Source organism: Solanum lycopersicum, chromosome 9 (genome assembly GCF_036512215.1).
Source record: "Solanum lycopersicum chromosome 9, SLM_r2.1".
Taxonomy (NCBI): Eukaryota; Viridiplantae; Streptophyta; class Magnoliopsida; order Solanales; family Solanaceae; genus Solanum; species Solanum lycopersicum.
This window is the reverse complement of record NC_090808.1, coordinates 46,892,057-46,918,027: the sequence shown is the minus strand read 5'-3', so window position 1 is coordinate 46,918,027 and position 25,971 is coordinate 46,892,057. Positions and strand designations below refer to the sequence as shown.

The following is a 25,971-nucleotide window of genomic DNA, read 5'->3' as shown; positions in this document are numbered from 1 at the left end:
ATCTTATAGTCCAGAAATTTTGCCACAATGAATTTCTTCATTCTGTCATCTTCTGTTTTGTACTTCTTTTCTAAAGTACCCCAGAGTTCTTTTGAGGTTTTGGCATTGCTGTACACATTGTACAGATCATCTTGCAGACCACTCAAAATATAATTTTTACACAAAAAATTTGAGTGTGTCCACGCTTCTGTTACCAAGAATCGTTCATTGGCCGGAGTTTCATCTGACATAACAGGAACATTCTCATTGATGAACTTCTGCATACTCAACGTAGTGAGATAGAAGAACATCTTTTGCTGCCATCTCTTAAAGTCGACTCCAAAAAACTTTGCAGGTTTCTCAGCCGGTGCTAAGGCAGCATTTGAACGATTATGTGCAACCGTTGTTGTTGCAGCACTTACTGTTCCAACATTTGTTTGACTTGAATTAGTCTTTTTTTCTGTCACAAATGGCAGATAAATTAAGTATTTGAAATACTAACAGTAAAGAACAAATCTTTACACAAACTGTTTCTGATTTAACGATAAAGTTTTTATGTTCTTTTAATCGTTAATCGAATGGATTTTAAAAATTCAAGCAGAGTATAAAACCATAAAGGTTTTAATCTCCAGATACCTCAAATACAGAAACTGTTAAATTTCTTAAGATTGTTATTCTTACAATAACCTGTATTTATAAGGTTAATAAACAGAAACAGAAATAAGGTGAAGCAGAAAAAATATAAAATACAAGAATTAATCCGAGTCCACAAAAACTACTGTGTGTCCTTAAGAAATTTAATCCCCTCACTGTACCCAAGGTTATGGATTAATTTCTCCCAAGATAAAACGGATTAAACCTGTTAAAGAAATAGCGGTACCTCAAACTTCTTTAACTTCAACGAACTTAAGAACAACAACAAGTCACACAAACTCAGTGGATCGACACTTTGATTTTATTTGAGAGAAAAATAAATGCAGAGAAAGAAAATTTTTCAGTGTTTGAAAAAATCGAAAATTGACTTCCTTTTATAGCCATTTTCAGCAAGAAACGTGTCTGTTCAGACCCGTTTGTTCCAAAAAGTTGTGTCTTTTGGAAAAAATAACAACTTTTCCAAAAAATGTGTCTGTTAGGAAAATAACTACTTTTCGGAAAGTAATGACTTTTCAGAAACCGTTACCCGCAAATTTATAAGAGATAATATTAACAGGATTTATTTGATTTAACAAAAACTGATTAAATAAATTTTGTCCAAAAAATTTATTAATCAATCACATCATTTGCCAAATCCAAAGCCAAAGCCAAAGCCAAAGTCGAGCCGAGCGAGCGACGACGACGGCGCGAGGGGGCATCTTCTTCTTAGCTCTTTAAGAAGTAATGGAAGTGTTTCCTTCTATAAGGACAATAATTTCCATTTCTTTTGCCGATATGGGAGAAATGACTTTTCATTTGCACTTTGCAAATGACTTTTCATTTTCCCTCCAAAGTAGTTCCCTCACTTTTCATATTCTCTCTTTTCTTTTCCCATTCACACTTGCTAAAACCCAACAACCCACACATTAGAAGAAAACCTAGCTTAGATTGGGGTTCTTCTTCACAAATTTGGGGAATTCTAGGGGATTTTATGGTTGGAAGAATCCATAGATGAAAAGCTAAACATACCTCAGATAAAATCTCTAACGCAAGCTTTCAATAATGGAGTCCTTGTTCTTGACATAAGCTTCAAGCTCCTTCTTCTTCTTCTTCTTCAAACCTTCAGTTTTTAGAGAGAGAAATATTTGAGAGGGAGCATTTTGGGAATCTAATTTGGGTCTTGTTATAAGGTGACTTAAATTGGTGTTTCAAAGCTTAAAATACCTTACATAGGGGCTTTAATACTAGGTAAAACGACCCCACCCACCAAGTCCCATGTTTGGAATTTCCTAAAATCTCTTCCACTTGGCAGCCTATTGTCTAAGCTTCACGAGAGGCACCACAGTTTGTGGTCCTCACCACAAACTGTGGTATTTCTTATGTTCTTGGACCAGTAGCTAGATATTTGTGTCTTGGCCTCCACAAAACCAAGGGATGACCATGAGACCTCCCACGATCCGTGGTCAAGACCACGAGACGTGGTGATGGTCGTGGTCCCTAGGTAGTGACTTAACCTCAAGTCCTTGCCTTCCTCTAATCTTAGGGAACTTCACGAGACCCCTCAAAAATCGTGATCAAGACCACTAGTTGTAAAGGTGGTTTAACATGGGATACTACTTGGCTTTAAAGTGTCTTGGATTCCCTCACTTTAAGGCATCTTTACAAGCCTTCCCACAAACCATGATCAAGATCGCTGGTTGCGAAGATGGATCATGAAGGTACGCCACATTGAGGCAGTCCTTAAGGAGCTATTGCCTTTTCCTCATGAACCACACCACGATTTATGGTCCATACCACTAGTCGTGGTGGTGGTCGTGGACTTGAGGCAGTGTGCTTCCAAGATTGGGCAACTTTGGCCTAGTCTTGGGCCTTGCCCCCTTGCCTTGAACCACAGTAAACCCTAGATGGTCTAGTAATTTATGGGGTATAAGACGTGCCTTGATTGCAACCATTAAATATTTCACTCTAAGAACGACAAGTCTCATCTACTACTCTAATCCTTATACACCAAACTCTAGAACCCTAATTTTAGGCGCTAGTTTAGTCTACTACTTTTCGGGTTATTATAGGAAGAGATTTCTAGTTTAGGATGGATAAAGCTTGCGGAATTCCAATCAAATTCACCATTCTATTGTCCAAAAACCCAAATATTCTATTGGCCTAATCCCCTACGGATGTTTGACGCACACATAGGCTAGGTTTTATTAATTGAGTGGTTATAAATATGTGCTCATTGCATAATATAATGTAAATCAACGGTAGAATTTATATGTAGGCATTCACGCACCGAACAAAAGATAATGAAAATCATAGGAAGAAGCCTGAGATGATGAACTAGGGCTAAGTATTGTCGAGTTATTGTCTTAGTGATATATGTTGATGAATACTTCATAGGCGATGATTGTGATTTCATTATTGTGTGATATATGTTCGTTTTTACTTAGTTATAATGCATGTACGTATGTAAATACTGGTTATGGATCACACTTATCTTATATGAAAATAATTGAATGTGGTATGTCATGAATCATGACTGGATTGTGATTATGATTGTGACTTATTGAATGGACGGGATGTTGCATTTCAACACACTAACTTGGTTACATTGCTACGTTCCGACATAATCATGGGATCAGTTGTCACGTTCCAACATAATTATGAGATGGGTTTCCACATTTTGGTATAATCATTGGATCAGGAACCATATTCTTGTATGCTAACAGTTTAGGTTTGGATCCCTTGTGAGGAGTAATGACTTGACGTAGTTGTATATCTTGTAATTGTGAAGTTGCGTATTGTGCATAAGTGATATTTGATGTTGCTTTTCCCAGAATTGTAAATGATTATGAAGACTTATTTATGTTTGTTGTTGATTTTACCCGTTATGCATCTTGTTGTTGTTCAATAGTGTTATTGTTGATAGACAAGGGTTGTCTGTATGTTGCAAGGGTGAGAAGTGGAGGTAGTGTACGTGATGTGACTACTTAGGTAGATTTCACCTTGGAAAAAGGAATTCCTGGTTGATAGTTAGAAAGTTTGACGTAATGTACCATGTGGCAAGGGTTGGGTAATATGAAGAGAAAGTAAGGGAATGTCGTGAGTGACTAGTCAGAGTGCTTGTAGTTGTATTTGTGGACACTTCTATGAGCTAGAATAGTTAGGTTTTGATAAAGACTCTAGTATGTAGGTCAACTAAGAAGGTAGTTGGTAGTGAGGGTATTAGTGTAATTTTGGAATATTAAGGTGGAGAAGCGAGTGGGTTATTGGAAACACTTGTTAGTTGATTTTCTTAGGTTATGTGGTGGGCGTCGGGTTGACCGATGATGCCTACAAATATGTGTAGTTTGTAGTGATACTGTTCTTGCTATGCCTTTTTGGCATAGTCTGGATGCAGGTTTTTGATATTTCATTAGGTGAAGACGAAGAAATTCTCCAGTATCTTCTATTTTTCCTTCCGCATAGTGGAGCTGTGTCTTTTATTTATTATGTCCAGTTTGTACTGTTAGTAGCTCTTATACCATTTAGAGTAAATCCTTGGTGGTGTTAATTACTTTACAAGTCTTAACAAAAATTGTGTTAAATGTCTTATTTATAAAATTTCATTAGTATATTTGTTCTGTTTTTATTTAATTTTTGCATGTTGTAACTATTGGAATGACAGTGTTCTCCTACTTAGGTAGTACTATATAGGTGTCCGCACGGCCCGATGGGTTGAGTCGTGACATAAACTTAATTATGCTCCATAGGTATAGTTTGCATATTTACGGCCTGTAGCTATAGTTTGAGCTGCCTCATTGGTATAATTTGTGGATTTATATAATTCGCAAGTTTGTATAATTCGCTGGTACATTTGTATAATTAGTTATTCTTGTATAAATTCAAAATAACGAATTTTACACAATTACAGATATCACAAGTATAAAACATTTATACAAATTATATTATACAAATTCTGAATTGCACAAATTATATATACAAATTCCGAAGTATATAAAACAAAAAAGTTAATATGCGTAATAATAGCTAAAAGTAGGTCGTGAATTGTAACTAAGGTAAACTATAACTATGTTAAGTAAATAATTAGTAGATACATGTATATTCCATTTACACTAATATTTTACGAGATATTATCATCAAAAATCGCCCCATCACCATAAGTTCAGATTCAATCGTTTGTTTATGAACTATGGATGAAGGGATCTATAGAAGAAGAGGACAAACCAAGAGAATAAAATTTATCGGAAAAGTTGCAGCTGTGCTCTTTGTCACTAGCTCATTAAGCCTTTCTTATGTTTTTTCTAGGTTTATTTTCGTCCCCATTGGTCCAGCTAAGGGTTGACGTGCGATAGAGAGGATTTTAGAGCCAAATTTTAGGAATCTATTTAAATTCCAAATGTCTACCTGATCCATAATTGAGCAGAAAATAGATTCTATGAGCGATAAGAAAGGAAATGAGGCAGAATGGTGCATATCTATGTTATCAGTTCCTTGGCATATATATACACGTCTTTTAGTCACAATTTTAAGTATGTTTACATTACTCACTGGTGTTCCTTTGTACAACTAAATGTGTTTTTATCCGTCTCTGACACCTTCCTGATTACTGTTATGGACTGTGAAGTCCTTGTGGATGCGCTATAGTCACCATACGACGTGTCTTCAGAGAGCATGGAATTGTCATTAGCTTTCCATTTTTGCAGGGCTTGAGGAAGGCTCATAGTGAAGTCAATATTGAAACTATCATCTCCAGCAGTGGCCGTGGGTGTCCATTGCTCTACCAGAGGAGCTAAGACATTTACCACGTGGCCCATATCTGGTCTCTGAGATGGTTCCCTAGCTGCACAATGTCCTGCTAGCTCTACAACTTTGCATATGCTCTGATAAGTTTCCTCGTCTGGATCCAGGGTCGGGTCTAGCACTTCTATAATCTTCTCTTTGTTTACAACCATCTTTTTAAACCAAACCACTAAATGACTTCTGTCTTCTGGTAAGCTCTCATCAAGTGCTTTTCTGCCCGTGAGAATCTCCATTAATATCACTCCAAAGGCGAAGACATCAATCTTTGTAGTAACTCTTCCAGTGGCTAGTTCGAACAAACAGAGATATCATGAGAATATATATTTATCATGTGTAAACATATAATCATATTCCTAATCAAATACTATGAAATGGTAGAAGAATTAGTAAGTTTTATTAGCGCTAGTTAAGCTAGTCATGCATTTTAACCATTAAATTTATCATCAAATTATAATGAGTTAGACATATAGTTCCTTTGTTTGTTTTGTGGTTTAAATTGAACTAATTCGTGCAATATAAAAAGGAGTGTTGTACATACAAGCATACTCTGGTGCAAGATATCCGAAAGTTCCTGCTAGCCTCGTCTCCACAGAATACTTGCCATCAGGTGCATTTTTAACTAATCCAAAATCGGAGACCTTAGCTCTCATGTCATCCCCAAGAAGTACGTTAGAAGGCTTTAGATCTCTATGTATGAAACTCTGTTGTGCCAAACCATGCAGATACTCTACCCCTCTTGCAACGTCTAGTGCTATTGTTAATCTTTGTTTCCAAGTGAGAGGTAGAAATCCTAGTTGATCATGATCGAACAAGTGCTGGCCTAATGTCCCTTGTGGCATGTACTCATATACTAAAAGCCTCTCATATCCATTGACACAAAACCCATGAAGTGCCACTAAGTGTCTGTGCCTAACCTTTGTGAGTACCTCGATTTCAGCTCTGAATTCGGTTAGACCCTTGTTACTTGCTATAGAAGCTTCCATCCTCTTCACAGCAATCTCTGTCCCATCATGGAGTCTACCTTTGTAAACAATCCCAAAACCACCACGTCCCAATATATTTTCTTTGCTGAAATTGTTTGTCGCCTCTCGCAGAAGTTCCACTGGGATAGTTACATGCCCACCATCATATACATATATTTCACTGTTTGAGGTATCACTTTGACTGGCCGTGCTTGGAATTGCACCATAACCCTTCATATTTTTAGAGGAACCATTCTTCAATTTTTGCTCCTTGCCTTTATTCAATTTTGATTTTCTATTACGCTTGTATTTATATAGCACCAAGCACAAAACTAGAATTAGGACAACAACAGCAATAACAATAGCAACAATGACCCATGTAGAGATGGAAGATTTATGTTCATCTTTGGCAGCAGAAGGTGAGTTATTATTTGTTGACGAACTTGAACTTGGTCTTGCACCAGGTGGAGCACTTAGAGGCACATCTTTCCCAATAAATGAATTACCAGATGTTTTCAGTATGACATCGGGACGAAATTTTGGGATCTTGCCAGAAATATTGTTGTTGGAAACATCGACAAGCTGCAGTTCTGGTAAACTTGTGAGACTAACCGGAATAGGACCTGTGAGATTATTATCATTCATGACCAATGATTTGAGACCGGTGAGATTAGCAACAGCAGGTGATATTGTACCAACCCAATTCTGTTTTGCAAAATTGATAACAGTCACAGTTCCCTTAGCATCACATGTAATATAGTTCCAACCTTTACAAGGATTATTCCCTGACCAAGACTCAGCTAGTGTCTTCGGACAACCCACGGCTCCAGCAACGTCAAGCAATATAGTTACCTGTGGATCACATGGTCCTGGAAAAGGATTACAAAAATGATTTGTGTTTCCAAGGGTCGCCTGGACATTTGGTTTGAAACCAGGAATTGGGCCTAAGAATATGTTATTTTGCAAAGATGCGTTAGTTAGCTTAGGAAGGGAAGTCAGAGAAGGAGGAACCACTCCAGTTAAGCTATTATCACGAAGCTGGATATCGATCAAATTAGTACAAAGAGAAAGATCAGGAATTGGCCCTTCAAACTTGTTAACATGGATCCAAGCTTGAGTTAACTGTTCCATAGAACCAAGAACATCAATCCTGCCTGTAAGCCCAAGCTTTTGATTATTAAGTACCAAGTTTTGAATCCCAGACTTAGCAAAAGAATAGGGCAAGAACCCCGTAAGATTATTATACGAAAGCCTAAGACTCTCCAAACTTGGAAATGACCCAAAAATGTCTGGAATTTGACCCATGATATTTGCATTAGACGCTGAAAAATCAGCCAAGGTCGTTGAGTCCGTCAAACTATCAGGAATTGTCCATGGAGGAAGACTAGGATTTTCATCCATGCTAAACTTTTGTAAATTTGTTAGTCCGGAAAGGAAATTAGTGGGAACAGAGGTAAAATTATTGGAATCAAGATGAGCCTCTTGAAGAGAAGGAAGGTTTGATAAAGAAGGTAACGAACCGGAAATGCGATTCTTTTGGATATTAAAGCTTTGAAGATTAGAAAGTTGATTAAGATCTGGTGGTAATTGACCTCCTAGAGATTTTGATATGAGACTTATTGAAGAAACTCTGCCTGAAGAGTCACAGGATACGCCTGACCATTTACATACATTGGAACCTGACCAGCCAGGTGGTGTTGGTATAAGAGACTTAGCCAATTTAGCCATAATAGATGCATCATCGGCAGAACCATCACGGACGACGACGGATAACTCATCCGGCGAGGCAACGGCTATGAGGAGGAAGAAGAGGAGGCAGCAGGGGATTTTTTCATAGAATTTGTACCTTTTTTTACCCATTGTAGCATACCTTTCTCTTTTTCTCTCACCTCATTGTTCGGGTGTGAGAGAGGAGAAAGAGGACAAGGGTTTGGCCTTCTGTTCAATGCTTGAATTAAGGAAGGAAAGCAGAGAATGTATGGCATGGCGAGAGAGCGTTTATGCCAACTTTTCCATAATAGGAGTAGCTGCTTTTTTCTTTTTCTTTTTTTGGCCTTTTGCTTAAAAATAAAAAAAACGACACCGTACTATCGATTATTTTCCCACCAAAAAAGTTGTTGACGTGGCAAATAATGATTGGTACTCTGCTTTCTTTTATTACGTCGGAGATCTGTAGTGTGTTATTGTGGATCTACCCTTCATAATTAGCGGAAGGAAAGAAGGGCAGTGTGAAGAAACAAAATCGACGATGGAATTCGGCCGAGCAATCAATCCCACTACTTTGTTCATTGTTTTTCTTCTTGTTACTCTAGGTAATCGATTTGAATATTATTGATTTTTGTATGAGATCTGTAAATGCGCTAAGTTTTCTCTTGAACTGAAAATGGAATACTGAGTCAAACGTTCTAAGTTTCGATTTCTATTTTCTAGTTACCGCTAAAAAGTCAGGCGATGTTACGGAGTTGCAGATCGGTGTGAAGGTAAAACTTTTGGCCTTTTTCTATTCTTCGATTCATGTTAGTATAACTGATTGAAGAATGAACTGCGTTTGATCATGTATGTTGTTCCGTTTTTGTTTGAGCTTCTATAATTAAAAGAGAGTTCTTTTATTTTTGTTTCATGTGTTTTCTGTGACACAATTAATTGTGGAGTATTGTATTGCAAATTACTAATATTTCTAACTTCTATAGAATGAACCTCGCGATCTCTTGCTTCTGACCTAGTTTTAGGTTGTAGGCATTTGAATAAAGAAATAAAAATGAGAGCATTGTTTTAGATTGAAAATGTCATTTCGCCCAACATTCTGCTTTAGACTAGTGATTTTTTGAAATTGAATCATATGTACTCTCCGCTGTTTACCTCTAGCAGAATTGTATAGAGTAAATCTGCGCACAGAGAGAGGAGGAAGTTGTGGTTCTTTAATTGGTTCGAGTGAATCCACTCACTATGTGTGAGTACACATATACTGTAGCCTCAGTGAGGCGTGGGCTGTGTAGATAGAAAGCGAGAACGGAGAATGAAAAGCTAGTCTCTTATGGTGGTTAGTTATTATGACAAGGTGTATTTGACAGAAAACAATTTGTGGATAGGAGAGAATAGCTAGTCTGTTACATATCTCTTACATTTCATACTTGTCCTTGTTTAAATAAATATATTTTGTCATGCTATCACTCACAGAGTATTTGTTTACTGAATGTATTGGTGATCCATCTGCGGTAAAATAACTCTTTCTGTTATGTCCATGAAATTGAACTTCTCCTTGAACGAAGTAGGGAAGATGTTTATCAAATTCAGTTCTGCAGCTATCTGGAGAAAAGCATAATTTATTGACTCTCATGAAATATTAGTAGCTCTTGCTTCTCGAATGTTACACTGCATTTGTTGAGTCATCGATCTTTTATGTTTCTCGATGACAATAGTAATGCTTGTATGTCTCTTTCATTTGGTGATTCAGTAGTCTAAACACTAACCTATTGTTTTCTTGGTCCATCTGTTGCAGTTTAAGCCAACATCTTGTGAACTTAAGGCTCACAAGGGAGATAGAGTTTCAGTACACTACAGTGTGAGTGGAAGTACTTCTCCTCTCCAACTATTTAGAAGCTCCTAATTGTGGATGGAGGGAAAGTTACCCATAAAATGAGGAGTTTCTAAAATTTTGCGATTCCTATTAACATCCAAATTGAATGCATGGGGTTCCTATTTCTCTCAATTCCTTATCAATTTTTTTGTTTTGCAATTGCTACTGGTACATCAATAAATTATTGTGTTTACTCCTTTTAGGCAATCCTTACTTACCTCTATCGCAAAGAAAAAGGGGCAATCCTTTACTTTGATAACCGTTTTATTTTGTCAATCACGTTGGAGAATTATATTCATGCATATTGGTTTGAATATAAGAATTAGGCTAGTGAGGAGAAAGATTTCACTTGATTATTCAGATTTTTCCCCTTTTCATCTCCTTTTATTCATCTTCCTTGGTAAACTTAGGGAGTACAGATCCATACATTCACACTAGAGATAATGTCTTTTAGTCATGATATTGTAACATTTCCAATTAAAGAGGAGCTTCTACTAGCCTTCTATTCCTTAAACTGTAGTACTTTACATCATCCACCTCCCACAGTTAAGGAAATGTCATGTGACAAAGATACTCTGCTTCTAAATATAGTGTCATGGACTGGAACAGAGGGAGTATGAAAGAAATGCCAAGTGTCAAAGAAACAGGGTGTGAGCTTTAGAATTGGTATATTTGATGAAACAAACATGAAAGGGTTGCAGAGTTGTTCCTTGTATTTTTTAAGGAAGAGTCTGATTGATTTAGTTATTTCAAACTAGAGGTAACGTCGAAGTGAGTTCACCCTATATCCTAATGCGTCTGCAGGGAAAACTTACAGATGGAACTGTGTTTGATTCTAGCTATGAGAGGAATGACCCCATTGAATTTGAACTTGGAAGCGGTCAAGTGATTAAAGGTTTGTTTGTGATTCTTTTAACCAAATGCTCATTCTACATCATTTATTCAATTCTCATCCTTCAGAACTATCAAACATGTTATCATTCTGCTCTTTCTTTTCTTCTTTATTGGTTTCCCTCTATGATAACTAGCGTGCAGTTGTGAGAAGCATTTTAGTAGCTAGAATCTCAGACATTGAATTCTTGACAATGATGAGCATGAATATTTGCATGCATAATGGGCTTACAAAACAAAAGATGGCTTATTGTTTTTGTCTTTTGCTCTTATGATTTGGTTTTCTAATTACTTTGTGTAAGCTTGTGATTTGAAATTTACCAGAACACCTTGGACAGTAAAACCTTTTTCTGTTGATATGTGTAATAATCTTTATGATACACCAAAAAGTTCCTATGGAATTCTTTCTTCACAACAAAGTAAATAGTTGGAAAAAAGGAGTGTGTTTGTTACTTAGCAATTGAAAAAGAAAAGCAAAAGAGCTAGCATTTTAAGTAGAAGCTGACAAACTGAAATCACAACACCAGAAGAAGTGTGTCTCTTCAATGATACTAGGGATATGAGGTCTTTGGCTCCTTGTGAAGTATGCGAACCTCTTTTTTTATTTCCCGCTCTTCAAGGTAACACATCTACTCATATGATGTAAAGCAAGGCAATAGTATAAGTTTCTATTAGCTAGATTTAGGCTTCCCTATTCGGTCCCTAATATGTAATTCATTTAATATGGTCACAGTCTACGGTGATATTCAAGGACATAGACACATAGAGATGTTGACGGAGATACAAGCTATATGATCTTGAATGTCGCTTTGCAGGTTGGGATCAGGGACTTCTTGGAATGTGTGTGGGAGAGAAGCGAAAGTTGAAAATTCCTGCTAAACTTGGTTATGGAGAGAGTGGATCTCCACCAAAGATCCCAGGTAACATCAGCTCTTCTCTAATAACTTAGAAATTCTGCTAAAGCTATAGATCACAAGTGTTAGACATTATCCCTTGCACCCTAGTCAACTGTTTTTGTTGCATCTATTTCTGATTCGGAACAAATAGTTTTAGTAGCGTAGCTTCATTACCCATAAATGTTCTCAGAGTTGGCGTCATTGCTTCCGTTCCACATAATAGGTTGCATTTATTTGAGTTTTTGGAGAAGTTGCAGAAGAATTTTTCAAACATTTCTGGTTCTGGCAAAAATTAGGTTTTCAAAAAATTGTTTGTTTGGTGAGTTTCTCTTTTTTTGAATTTGGAAAGTGGGCAATTTGTCAACTCAGAAATATTAAAAAAAAAAAAAAAGAATTTCAAAAACTTGGAAATAAACAAAACTTTAAAAAAATGTTCAAGAATTTTTTCAAATATCGTGAAGTTCTATCTTAGCCAGAATGAATTCTTCTTTGTTGGTGTTGCTTTTGATTTCTCTGTGATTTGATAGAGTAGCAAAAGATGGTAAAGGGATTTCTTCAAAGGAAGTCGGTTTGTCTCTGTTATCTGGATTAATAACTGGCTTGATCTCCATGATTGACATATATATTTCATTGAGCTGGTAAGGGGTGGAGAGGTGGGGCAATAATGTCGAATTAATCATCATGTGGGTTTAATGCCTGCTTAAATTCAGATGACGGCTACATCTATCCTTTGTTAACTAGAGAAATGCTATGCTGGGATCAAAAATGATATAAGCTGTATTTGTCTATTCAGAAGTCCATTATTAATTTCTTTGTAGTTTTCATTTTGCTTATTGCTTGCATTTTTTTGTCTGTTCAAACTTATAGGTGGTGCAACTCTTGTCTTCGACACTGAGCTGGTTGCTGTGAATGGAAAGAAAACAACTGCTGATAATGAGCTGTGATTTCACGATGTTGCTACGCACTGTTTCACGTTAGCTCAAGTATGGAGGAGGAAAGTTCTAAGGATCTGTTAACATTAGGCTATCTTCTAGTTTTATTTGCTTCTTTGATAAGTTAGACACTGAAGTATTTGATCTCTGGCAAAATTACACTAGTCTTTTATCAGTAGTTTTTTCTTCCGCTAAAGTCAAGTGGATAGACGTTGAACTCCCAGGATGGGTTTCCATCTTACTTTTTACATTATTGGTACCCTTGGTAGTTTTATTTCTTTCTATTTTACCTTTAAAAAAAAGATATCTGGTAGCGGTAGTGGATTCACGGAGGATACTGAGAATCTTTCAGTTTTGTCTTTATTTTTTTTTTTCCACTTGTACAGTTGCATTTAGAATTTGAAAAGCACCAAAAATCTTATTTTCATTTCACTATATTTTTCTTAATTTTAGTTCAAGTTATTTTGTTATATTTCTTTAAAAAAAGGAAAGTATATTTGAACAATTAAATATTATTTGCAAGGATTATAATGGAACAATTTATCTTCAACTCTAATTATAAAAATTCCAAATAAAGTGAAAATGAACATGTCTCGAAAATTAAACTTTAGTTTCTGAATATTACAATGAATTCTGAAAATTCTATCTAGCTTATGTTTAAAATCATTTCATGTTGTTATGTTTGAGTATAGCCTAGTTATGACATGGTATAATTAAGGAAATGTTACATGATTTAATAAACATATAGTATATATTTAATGTAAATAATTATGCATGGAAAAATTGGAAATGGGTTAAATATATCTTCCGTTGATTTTGGGATCAAAATACTCTTACGGTAAATGTATGACTCATTTTTACCCCTTAAAACAACAGTTGTCATGTCACCTTAAAAGTCACATAAAACAATTTTTTTTTTGCTGACTTAAAAATTCAAAATGACAAAAAGCTTAAAAAATGATTTTTTTTTTGTTTGACCCATCTTACACGACTAGGAATGGATGTGAGTCATCTGGTGGAGAGGATAGCAATAGTGTGCCTACCTGAATTGTGCAAAGATCAACAAGGTAGAGTAGCATTCTTTTTGGCAATGATCAACAAGTTGATAGAGTCAGGAGATTGAAGGTCCCGTCTTCATCAAGCCAGGCTAACATTAGGACCTTAAAGAAATAATATTAACAATCACAGGTTCATTCTTTTCTTCAGAGAAAAGAGAGAAGTGAAAAATGAAGGGGTTTTTTCTTGAAGGTACTTCAAAAAATATTGTCAAGTAGAAATTCGCTCCTAAATGATGGCAACATGAAGTGATCATTGAATGCTGGATTTTGAGGATAAGAGAATATTTTTTTTCCATTATACATTTTGTATGCACTTCTCTCACCCAATAGAATTCAAAGATTAAACTCGACGGACAATGAAAGAGGCCAAGTTGAAGGTATATGATACTGGAAAAGCATCATCAACGAAATAAGAAATCTTGTTTAGAAATAATTCTTTAGTCAGTGATACTATAAGGAATCGTTTGCTAGATTGTATTAGAATATGTAATGCATACATTAGGTGTGTGTATTAGTAGTACCTGCTTTGGTACATTTTTTCATGTCGTGTACAACTAATGCTTGCATTAGTTATACACTTTATTGTATATTAAGTTGTGTTTACTAATACAATTGAATTCTAGGTATTAATGATACATAGCATTTTAGTACTTTACATATGGATTAAGTAATTACAAAACTACCCTTAAAGCCTTTCATTTTCTTTCTTGTCGTAAGTTTTTTTTAATTATTTATTTTTTAGTATCTTTTAATTTGTTAGTGTCTTAATAAGCTTTATGGCCTCTTAAATGTCCCTTTTTAAAAGAAAATCTAATTCAGCATCATTTAGTCAAAAAATTTATTATTGTGACAATGAATTTGATAAAAAAAATTCTTTGCCAATTTTTCACAAAAAAAGTAATCAGTCTCTTGGGGGGAAAAGAACACAGGCAAGAAAACCCCAAAAGCATAGTGAATTGGGCTACTCAAACTTCACCCTAGCACTCACTTTCCATTTACCCACCCCCAACAAAAAGACGTGCAATTTTCCCCAATGCATAAAAAAATTGAAATACTAGAGTGGTAGGTGAAACAAACCTGTGGCAATGAAGGGGTGGGGGTTTTAAATATTGAAAAGGGAGGGAAATGAGAGAGAGAAAGAGAGGGAAGGAATGGGGTGAAATGAAGGGGTGGGGGTTTTAAACGTTGAATTTTTTAAAAAACCCCCAGCAAGGTCGGGTCGGGTACGCCTTATTAATGACGCGACGATTCCACGACGACGGTCTGTCTCAGTTGTGATGATCCGTCGTTGGTTCCGTTGTGTGTGCCCTAGTTTGAAAATAACAGAAAGACGTACCTGGCACGACAGATTCATGCGACGGTTCGTCACAGTTGAAACGGTCTGTCGTTGTATCCGTCAGTGACTGCTGCAGAGTAATTTTCTACAGAATTTCCTGGTGATGTGCCTGCAAATTTAAAAATCTATTAGTAGAAAATGTTATCATTACTAGAAAGAAAAACTATAAGTATTGGGTTGCCTCCCAACAAGCGCCTGATTTAACGTAGTGGCACGACTGAGGACACTTGATTACTCAATCTTCATCAAGATGGTATGCGTCTATCACTTCATTCACTGATGCAGTATGCCCAAAATAGAGTTTTATTTGTTCTCTATTCACCTTAAACCGCACTCTCTCCTTGGTTTTTAACTCAACTGCTCCATGAGAGAATACTTGGATAATCAAGTAAGGGCCAGTCCGTTTGGACTTGAGCTTGCCTGGAAGACAAGGCAACCCAGAACTCTCTAAAAGCACCAAATCCCCAACCATAAACTCTTGTTGTGCACTTTTTTTCATTCTTTTTCTTCATATTTTCTTTGTGGGATATGGCGGATACCGATTGGAGCTCACCACTCTGCCTTATGGTCCTACAAATGTTGAAGGTAGCTTCTTCATTGTTCAACCGAAATTTCATCTGCCCCTTGTCCATATCAACTAAGGCTCTACCTGTAGCAAGGAATGGCCTCCCAAGAATAATAGGCACTTCAAAATCGACTTCACAATCAAAAAATAACAAAATCTGCCGGAAATATGAATGACTCCACTTTTACTAGCACATCATGGAGTATCCCTATAGGCCTTTTCACTGTTCGATCAGCCATCATTAGCCGCATCGCAGTGGGTTTTGGGTCACCCAAACCCAACTTCTTGTAAATCGAGAGGGGCATGAAATTTATGCTTGCCCCCAGATCACATAATGCCTTCGCAAAATGTAATGACCCGACTGTACAAGGAATAGTGAATGCACCCGGATCTTCTTTCTTTTGTACGAGAGATTTTGTAGCAATAGCACTACAATGCTGCAGTCTATCATCATCCTCGAAAGTGACCGATCTTTTCTATGTAACTAGATCTTTCATAAACTTAGCATAACCGGGCATTTGTTCTAGAGCTTCTACCAAAGGGACATTGATAGAAAGCTGCTTCAGCATTGTTATTAAACATCGATATTTACCATCCTCGGTCTTTTTCACTAATCTCTGAGGGAAGGGTAGTGGTGGTCTAGGCATGGGAATTACCTTCATAGGGACTTCTACATCTTTTCCAGTGCTCTCTTCTGCTTCACCACTACCCTTTACCACCTTATCATCATCCTTTCTCACCTTTTCCTCATTAGACGACATAAGTGGGTCAATGGTTTGCTTACCGCCCCTAGTAGTGATTGCCATACAATGTGCATCATTTATCGAATTTTGGACAGTGCTTCTAGGAAGAGTGCCCGGTTGCCGTGTATTCACAGTCGCAGATAATTGGGCTATTTGCAACTCGATCTGCTTAATCGATATTGCATGTGTATCGACTTTTTGCCCAATACCTGCTAAATCACACCTTAACTCTTTAATGTGCTCATCACTAGCATCGAACCTCCTCATCATTTTGTGCAACATATCCTCAACTCGCGCCATACTATCTCCACCATCCCTAGGAGTAACTTCACGATTTTGAGGAGGGACATAGGGCCCATTCCTATCATTTCTGTTACCGTAGTTACCCCTGTTGAAGTTGTTGTCGCGGTTGTAGTTTCCATCTCGAACATAATGACCCTCACGGTTATAGTTACCATAGATCCGACCTTGGTTCCTTGACCTTGGCGCCAATCATCCTGATTTGAGCCTTGGGCGCTTGGTCGGAAACCCCCCGTCTGCTCATTTACTGCATAGGAGTCCTCTGCATAATAGCATTCATCATTAGGAGGTGGTGGTTTAGGCAAGTAGTAACTGCATTTATCTTTTCTGCACCTCCAGTGATATATTTTCGTACCAACCCAAGCTCAGTTCTCATCTGAGCCATTTCTTCACGAATCTCATCTGCGGCTGGGTTGTGAGTGGACTGCACTGCGAAGGTATTTCTCCCGGTATCTGACTTCCTAGTACTCCAAGCTTTATTATTCCGGGAGATTTTCTCTAATTTTTCAGCAATCTCAGTATAAGGACACTCCCCATAAGATCCACCTGCTATAGTGTCCAACACTGCTTTATTATTATCATCCTGTCCCCGATAGAAGTATTCCTTCAGTGACTCATCATCTATACGGTGATTTGGGACACTTCTTAAGAACGAGGTGAATCTATCCCAATAACTACTAACTGACTCTCCTGGTAGTGCCACAAAGTTGTTCACTCTGTCTTTGTGGTTTAGTTTCTTGGAGACCGGATAATAGCGTGCTAAGGAAACATCCCTTAGTTGGTTCCAAGTGAAAATTGAGTTGTAAGGGAGCTTAGTGAACCATATAGCAGCCTCTCCCGTCAGTAAGAGAGGAAACACTCTAAGCCCTATTACATCCAAGTCCAAGTCAGGCCTCCCTACACAACTTTTACACACTGCCCTTACCTTATCTATATGGGCATGTGGATCCTCAGAAGGTAGCCCTGAAAACAAACCTCTAGCAGTGAGCATTTGCTTCAGGCCACTAGTTACCACAAAGGTGTGGCCTGGTGGTAGAGGGGGCAAGACAAGTGGCCCATCGGAGTTTGCTATGTTATCATAGCCTCTGTAGTATGCTTGAGGCCGTGGAGCGGGATTTCGTCCCCTCTATTGGTGTTCACCCGGAGCATCGGTTAACAACTGACTATGAACATCAACCGGAGCTGGGATGTTCTGGTTTGGATCATCATCATTAATTCCCAAGTTTCTATTCATGTTGCATAGTGTACACTCTAATTCGTGATCGTAGGGAAACAGAGGTTCTCGTCCTCTCTATGAATTTGGCATACAAGAAGGGTGGTTCTGCACGAATCAAAAACAATAAAACAAAGTAAAATCAAGAATATATCTAAAAGCTATTTTCCCCGACAGCGGCGCCAAAATTTGATACGCTCAAACTTACTTCTCAAATAAGAAGTAAAGCGGTCGTGTCAAGTAAATAACCCAACTTGTGAGGTTGGGATCGTTCCCACGAGGAAAATAGTTTAGACTTAACTTCAATCTACTATTACTATCGTTCAGTCAATTACTTCCTTGGAAAGCAAAAATGATAAAAAAAAAGGGGGGAGGGGGGGGGGGGTTTCTATTCCTAAATAAATGAAAATAACTAGCGAAATAAAAGGAGACAACTAACAGCTTCGAATGTTGGAGTTTAATCAATTAATCAAAGTAACTAGGGTTTACGTGTTCCCCACACGTTCATAACTTGATAAGTCTAACTATAACAATTCTTTCTTAGTATCTTGCATGCAAAGTGATAAGTTATGTATTTCAAAATCCTTGGTCCAACATCTAGAAAATTTCACTCCGCACCTTGGTCCGGCTACGTGTGTTGCTATCCTAACCCTTATCTTTACCTCATATTAAGCATCGTATTCGATATTTGACTAAGTTATTACCTCGTACCAATCAATACTAGCCTATTAGATAGTATACACTAAATCTATGTTGATAATTCTTTTCCTATTATCTACCTCCTTGGTCCGGCAAGTAGCATTAAGGCGAGTTCTAACGTTCGTCATCCGTTAAAAAGACATCTAAGGGGAAAGAATTATCAATACATGCAAGACACTATTCTAGAATTATTATTTTAGTTAGGTTTTACCTCATTATTTGTCTATGGTTCCCACAAGCCTAGTTATGGAGTTTAGTTGCCCATAGTCATAATCACAATATTCAAATATATGGTATAAGAATTCATGTACTTACTTCAATGAGAAAGAGTAAAATCCGAAAGTTCGCTTGATTAATCAACAAAAATCACCAACAATCAATTACTGAAATTAATTGAAAACAAAGAGTCTAACAAAGAGTCTAAAAATAATCAAGGGCCTAACCAAATAATCCAGAGTCTAACCTAATAATCTAGAGTCTAACCTCAAAAACGAGGTTTTTCGAACTATTTATAGAAAATAAAAACCTAATTAAACAAGGACTCTATTTGCTGGAAATCTGTCAAAATGCGACTGGGTTAACGAACCTCGCGACGGATCGTCGTGGTCACGACGGGCTGTCATGGATTCTGTCGTCCCAAACTTGTGCAATTTCTTCTGCTGCTCTCTTCAGTTTCCTCGACGGCAGGTATGACAGATCGTTAGAGGCACAACGGTCCGTCGAGGGTCTCCATTCCAAAACACTTGAACTCTTGGAATATGGATACTGGGACTACTTCTCTGATCTTCATGATGAACCTGCAGGACGGACCGTCATGGCTACGACGGTCCGTCACGCTTTCCGTAATCCCACACTTGGTCAGACTTCCCCATCTTCCGTCACGAGCATGACGGACCGTCACAAGCTCCGTAGGTGGTCTCTTCTGCATTTCTTCGCTCAAAAACCTCCGCGTTCATCTTTGAACAGATTTCCTACAAATAAGGAGAAACTTATATAAAAATTTGCACAAAAAGGCTTTTGGACACACTAAACTTAAGGAAAAAGTATTAATAATACCGTGAAACCACGGTATATCAATATCATGACATAAAATCATAAGATGAAATCAACATTTGGACATGCAATTTCACGTTGATTTCATCTCATGAGATGAGAGTTCTAAATTCTTTAAAAATTGACCCAAAATTTTATATTTTGTAAAAAGAAAAATTACATTTAATTTATACATATCTACTAACCTTTTGTTTCATATGTAAATAAAATTTATTTTATATTATTACTTTGTAAATCGTTTTTATCTCATATGACAATTAATTTGGCAGTATAAATTTATTTTTGCTTCAAATAAATTCTTAATTTACCATTTATATTCACCAAATTCATTATTTTAGATCAAATTTATAACTACTTCATTAAAATCAATTGATTAATTTTTTTTTTTATGATTTTATTGAGTGGGACAAGACTAGCCACATTGTTTTCAAAAACGCTTTTGGTACAAGTCTAAGAGTCGAACGTACCAAAAGCGCTTCGTGAAATAATTAAAGATGTATATCTATAAGGAATAAGTTCTAAATTTTGAGGCATAAACTTCGAGCATAAAAACCTAATTCCTAGATGTAAAAACGTAACTCCTGGGTGCAAAAACGTAGACCCGACATTTTGAACTTTTCTTTGAACCTTTTTTGCTTTATATCATATTTTTTGTTATTGGTATAATGATATTTCTCAAATAGAAATTATAATACTTTTGTTCTTCATTCTCGATTATTAAAATTTATCTCAAATAAAAATCATAATATAATTTCTATATATTATATGTTATTTATAAAAAATTATTTGTAAAATCATCAAAGATTTGTTTTTGCTTATTTTAGTAATAATAAAACTATAAATATACATGAGACCATGCTTCAAAGATCCATGAGACTTACGCCTCATACCGTATAAAACGTCTCGCCTTTTAAAATACTGCTAACCACTATGACATTAATTGAAAAAAATAATTTTCTAACTTACTAACAATTTTGACCTACCACTTATGTTCAATCTTAGTTGTTTTGATTAGATTAAGGTTTTATCAAAAAATATTGAATGCGATCATGTGTTTATAATTTTTATTTATTTGATAAGATTATATAAAAATAGACGATTTTGCATTTCCTATTTTATGGTAATTAATTCTCATTTTCCCTTTATAAGTTGATAATGACCTCTAATCAACCGTGAAAAAACATGAACGCAGGTTAGTCGCTGACCCTACTAAATGTCAAATTTGGAACGACTGCCGTTCGATTAAGATCCACGGCAGGTAATTGTTTGGTCATAATTGGAGAATCCTCAAAACTCACTCTAAAACCTCATTGAAACGCTCTTTACCCGTTCTCTCACGCCACATCACTGTTTTGTTCGAGTGCACCATTTTACTACTCCAATGGATGACGATTTTGATATTCCCGGAGCAGAAGGAATGGATGATGACATGGATCTGCCGGACGAAAGTCCGATCATGAAAGTTGGCGATGAGAAGGTGATCGGAAAAGAAGGTTTGAAGAAGAAGCTTGTTAAAGAAGGTGAAGGATGGGACACTCCTGAAGCTGGAGATGAAGTAGAAGGTAATATTTCTCTCTATTCATTGTTGTTTCTCTTGCTAAACTCATCTCATTTTGTGATGATTTCATTTTTCTCAGTTCATTATACTGGCACTCTGCTTGATGGGTCCAAGTTCGATTCCAGTCGCGATAGGGGTACTCCTTTCAAGTTCACTCTCGGTCAAGGTTTGAAAACGTAACTCTACTTTTTAACATTCACTGCTTTCCCTCTCGTAGAGTTTTGTATAGTGTGTTAATAGTTTTAGTATATCAACAATAGTTAGCTATTCAGTTTAATATGTTTGCTATTGCTTGAGTGTGTCTCTTAGAATCAATCCTTTGATTTAATGAATATGAATCTGAAGGTTTTCCGTATTAAGAAATCTGGCGTCATGTTAGTGCTGGTCACATCCATGAGATGTAATGTATCAAGGTAGCCTGATTTGTCTGTTCTGAGTAACGAGAAGTGCTCATTTCTATGAATCTCAACGTTGAGAATTTGGTCTTAGTTCAGTATTTTTTTGTATAATTGGATATAGAAATTGGTTTTTTCTAGTGGCAACTGAATTGTTATAGTACTAAATTTTGTTTTTGAAACTGGTAAGTTTATTATTATAGTACTAAATTTATATATCTTTAAGTGGACATTATAGTATCATGATTGTGTTGGCTCTTAAATTACTGATCCGTCAATTTGTTTATTTTCTCATTCTTCTATGGTGGAAGTAGCTTGCACTACGGAAGTGCATAATTAGGCAGCCCTATACCAAGGTTTGAACTATATGATTGCAAAGCTGATCATGAGAATCTGAAGTAGTTTTGCACCTAGGGCTTTGGTCTAGTGGTAAGACTGCAATAATTGATGTGTGGCTTAGGAACACATCAGGGGTTAACACTTCCGTAGTAAAAAGTTTGGTGTTTTGATTGAGCTTCGCATTCTGCACTATGATCCTAGGGGATTTATTGGTTATAGAAAAACTGAGATAGATTTACAGCATGTATTTTGATGTTTACCGTATGTATTCAATATCATATGTGAGTGATTGATAGTTGATATTCACACATATATGTATGTGTTTCTGTACATGTGTGTATTTGGAATAGGGTATTAACTGTTTGATTTATAAGCAGTTTATTCAGTGATTATAGATTTGGTTTCATTTTACTAGTCACAGGAGATTCTTGATTAATATAAGCTCTATCAAAACCAAGAACTGAAGCTTCTTCATTACTAGGAACTGTCATGTTCCATATATCTTTGTTTTGTATTAAATCTTGGATGAATCATATCTTGGTATGTGATTTGCTGATGCTTCTGTTCTTATCTAACAGGACAAGTGATTAAGGGATGGGATCAAGGTATTAAGACAATGAAAAAGGGTGAAAATGCCATTTTCACCATTCCTCCAGAGCTGGCTTATGGAGAGTCTGGTTCTCCTCCAACTATCCCTCCAAATTCCACTCTCCAGTTTGATGTTGAATTGCTATCATGGGTGAGTGTAAAGGACATCTGCAAGGATGGTGGTATTTTCAAGAAGATCCTCACCAAGGGAGAGAAATGGGAAAATCCCAAGGATCTTGACGAAGTTCTAGGTATCTGTCTTCTGTCTTCCTTTTAATTTCATCAGTGGTTTGTGTGTATTTATTTGGTCAAACAGTGATAAGCATTTGGTTTGATCTTATTGTTCAGTCAAGTATGAAGCTCAACTTGAAGATGGATCATTGGTTGGAAAATCAGATGGAGTGGAGTTCACTGTTCAGGAAGGTATCAATTGAGTCACTGCAGTATCTCATTCACAAGGTTTATACGTTCATTATCATGCACTAACATTATTATTGGGACAGGACACTTCTGCCCTGCTATTGCGAAAGCTGTGAAAACTATGAAGAAAGGTGAAAAAGTCCAGTTGACGGTGAAGCCACAGTGTAGGTGGACCTTCCAAGAAAGGGTTCTTGTATCTTCCTGTAAAGTGCTTTCACTAACATGTCTAATTTGTTTGCTGCAGATGGCTTTGGGGAGAAAGGAAAACCAGCCTCAGGTGATGGAGGAGCGGTCCCACCTAATGCTCCACTGCAAATTAGCTTGGAGTTGGTAACATGGAAGATTGTCTCAAGTGTAACTGACGATAAGAAAGTAATAAAGAAGATCTTAAAAGAAGGGGAAGGATTTGAGAAACCGAATGAAGGGGCTGTGGTTAAAAGTTAGTTACTCAGAATGTTGTAGATTTATGAATTAAAAGCATGATATCTGACAAATGTTTGAATCGACATCTTGTAGTGAAATTGATCGGCAAGCTACAAGATGGCACAGTCTTCATAAAAAAGGGCCACAATGGAGAAAATGAAGACGAGCTTTTTGAGTTTATGATAGATGAGGGTATGGTTTCTGAATTGCATCATTGTTGTTATAGCTAAGATATGATTTTGTGACTTTCTGGTTGGCTCTATTCTATGTTTGATTTGTTCACTGTTGATCTTCCTTGAACAGAACAAGTTATTGATGGGTTGGATAGAGCTGCTATGTCAATGAAGAAGGGTGAAGTGGCACTGCTAATAATTGCACCTGATTATGCCTTCGGTCTGTCTGAATCAAAGCAAGACTTAGGTGTTGTTCCTCCCAACTCAACTGTATATTATGAGGTTGAGCTGGTTTCCTTTGTCAAGGTATGTGATACAGTTTTTCCTTATAATTCGAACTCCTCCCTGTGCCAAAGTGTAGTCTCATGTCTTTAATTTGGCCTGCAGGAAAAGGAATCATGGGATATGAATACACAGGAGAAAATTGAGGCCACTGGTAAAAAGAAAGAGGAAGGAAATGCTCTCTTCAAGGCTGGTAAGTATGCAAGAGCATCAAAGAGATATGAGAAGGTGTGTACTCTCCAAGATATGATGCTCCCCTGTTAGTGAGTAATTAATTGCTGGATTCTTTGATCCAGTTTTGCCTGACAGCAGGATTTGAAATTAATGCAGGCTGCTAAATTTATTGAATATGATACTGACTTTAGTGAAGAGGAAAAGAAACAAGCTAAAGCTTTGAAGATCAGCTGCAACTTAAATGATGCAGCTTGCAAGTTGAAACTGAAAGATTACAAGCAGGCGGAGAAGCTGTGTACCAAGGTTCCACTAGATCAGAACACACCTTCTGGCCTTATTTTAATTGATCTATTTATATCTTTACTGATTCTGTGCACTCTAGGTGTTGGAAACTGAGAGTACTAATGTTAAAGCTCTTTACCGGAGAGCTCAAGCATATATGAACATGGCAGATCTTGATCTGGCTGAATTTGACATTAAGAAAGCCCTTGAGATTGATCCTAACAACAGGTATTGTGTTATTTCTTCTATACTGGCTGCCCAAATATGGTGCATCTCTTTCGTGTTATTATAAGTTGTATTTCTTTATGACATGAAGGGATGTGAAGCTTGAATACAAAGCTCTGAAGGAGAAGGTTAAGGAATTCAATAAGAAGGATGCAAAATTCTATGGGAACATGTTTGCTAAGTTAAATAAGTTGGATACCAACTATATGTAAGTTTCAGAATCATGATTTCTAGAGTCTATGTAGCTCCATCTTGTTTGGTGATCAGTTAAAGACACTTCATCTTTGTGAAATCTGCTTTCAAGCAACCACAACCGATGAGCTTAGACAGCAAAGCATAGTTGTCTTAAGCAGACAAGTCTTACTTTCATGACGCCTTGTTAGTTGTTTAGGAGTGTTAGTCTAAGCTATTAGAACAACTTGATCTGTGTCAGTCATAGCCATCAAAAAACGCTTGATCTCTTTTGTTGAATCCTATTTGCATGAGGTTAACTTTGACACCTGCAGCTGAATTATTGAAGCTCTTCTACATGTTTAGGCTTAATGTTGTTGATATCTTAATGGACCTTATGAAACTGCTTTGTGCTAGGCTGTGGATGAAGCGGAAGAAAATGTTTTTCTGTTTTCTCGTGGTATCAAAAATTTGTGGGTCCAAGGAAAAAAATAATGTGATGTTCTGCGTTCGATTCTCTCTATTTTGAGCAAAGCAAATGTATGACAGAAAAAAGAGAAACAAATTGGAATGGGCTTTAAACTTAACTAGGTGCGATTTTCTATAGAAAAATTACATAAATAAAGCAAACTTAGGTGTGAGTTTAAAGTTTCATTTGCTTCCATCTCTCACCTTTTACTTAGCACAACACTTCTCTACCCATTTTCAAACTCCTGCATCCTAGTTACATACAGTCTCATGAATTACTTCCTTAAATTGTCGATCATTTTTCAATTAGGTAGAGATTTTGTATAATTATGTGTTGATAAGCGTATTCATAGTTTACTATTAGTCTATTACTCATCCATTTATTTTACTTGTCACTTTTGACATATCAAGAAAAAACAATAATATTTTTTCATATTTACCCTCAACATGAAATACTCTTTCTTCAAATCATTTTACAAAATTTAACACTAAACATCATTTAATAGGGATAGTTTGGTAAAATATCTATATCAATAATCATTTTCTTAATGGATGTGTCAAATCAAAATGTGACAAGTAAAAGTGAATGGTTTGAAGCGACAAATTTTCTTGAATTTCTAAACAAGTTTTGGTTGTCACTTGTGAATCTGTGACTGATTCTAGCATTCCTAAGTCAATTACAGTGTTTGAATTGACTTTAAAGTTGGTTATTTTATCTTTTTGGAGTGTTTGACAATGTTAAAAATAGCTTATAAAGTAGGTACTCTCCTACTTTCATTTTTTAACTTAAAAGTTACTTAAGTTTGATTTTTTTAGAACTCAAAAATCGAAAGCACTTC

The 25,971-nt window shown here is 36.5% G+C and overlaps 3 protein-coding genes across 3 annotated transcripts; 2 read left to right on the top strand and 1 right to left on the bottom strand.

Annotated features, from left to right (window-relative positions):
* Nucleotides 1-5,064: 5,064 nt before the first annotated feature.
* On the bottom strand, nt 5,065-8,396 carry LOC101264970 (receptor-like kinase TMK4). The gene is made up of 2 exons (XM_004246998.5): nt 5,948-8,396; nt 5,065-5,695 (listed from the first exon to the last, which is right to left on the bottom strand). The coding sequence occupies exons 1-2, from the start codon at nt 8,229-8,231 to the stop codon at nt 5,154-5,156; spliced, it is 2,826 nt and encodes a 941-aa protein (XP_004247046.1). The 5' UTR covers nt 8,232-8,396; the 3' UTR covers nt 5,065-5,153.
* A 157-nt stretch (nt 8,397-8,553) lies between these two features.
* On the top strand, nt 8,554-13,102 carry FKBP15-2 (peptidyl-prolyl cis-trans isomerase FKBP15-2). Its single transcript, NM_001365911.1, has 6 exons — nt 8,554-8,683; nt 8,802-8,851; nt 9,871-9,933; nt 10,753-10,843; nt 11,655-11,759; nt 12,603-13,102. Exons 1-6 carry the CDS (start codon nt 8,620-8,622, stop codon nt 12,677-12,679), a joined length of 450 nt encoding a protein of 149 aa, NP_001352840.1. The 5' UTR covers nt 8,554-8,619; the 3' UTR covers nt 12,680-13,102.
* A 7,649-nt stretch (nt 13,103-20,751) lies between these two features.
* On the top strand, nt 20,752-24,990 carry FKBP62B (peptidyl-prolyl cis-trans isomerase FKBP62b). The gene is made up of 12 exons (XM_004246996.5): nt 20,752-21,196; nt 21,272-21,358; nt 22,505-22,765; nt 22,863-22,937; nt 23,018-23,098; nt 23,179-23,373; nt 23,451-23,549; nt 23,661-23,836; nt 23,918-24,040; nt 24,143-24,289; nt 24,369-24,496; nt 24,585-24,990. Exons 1-12 carry the CDS (start codon nt 21,016-21,018, stop codon nt 24,703-24,705), a joined length of 1,674 nt encoding a protein of 557 aa, XP_004247044.1. The 5' UTR covers nt 20,752-21,015; the 3' UTR covers nt 24,706-24,990.
* Nucleotides 24,991-25,971: the final 981 nt, after the last annotated feature.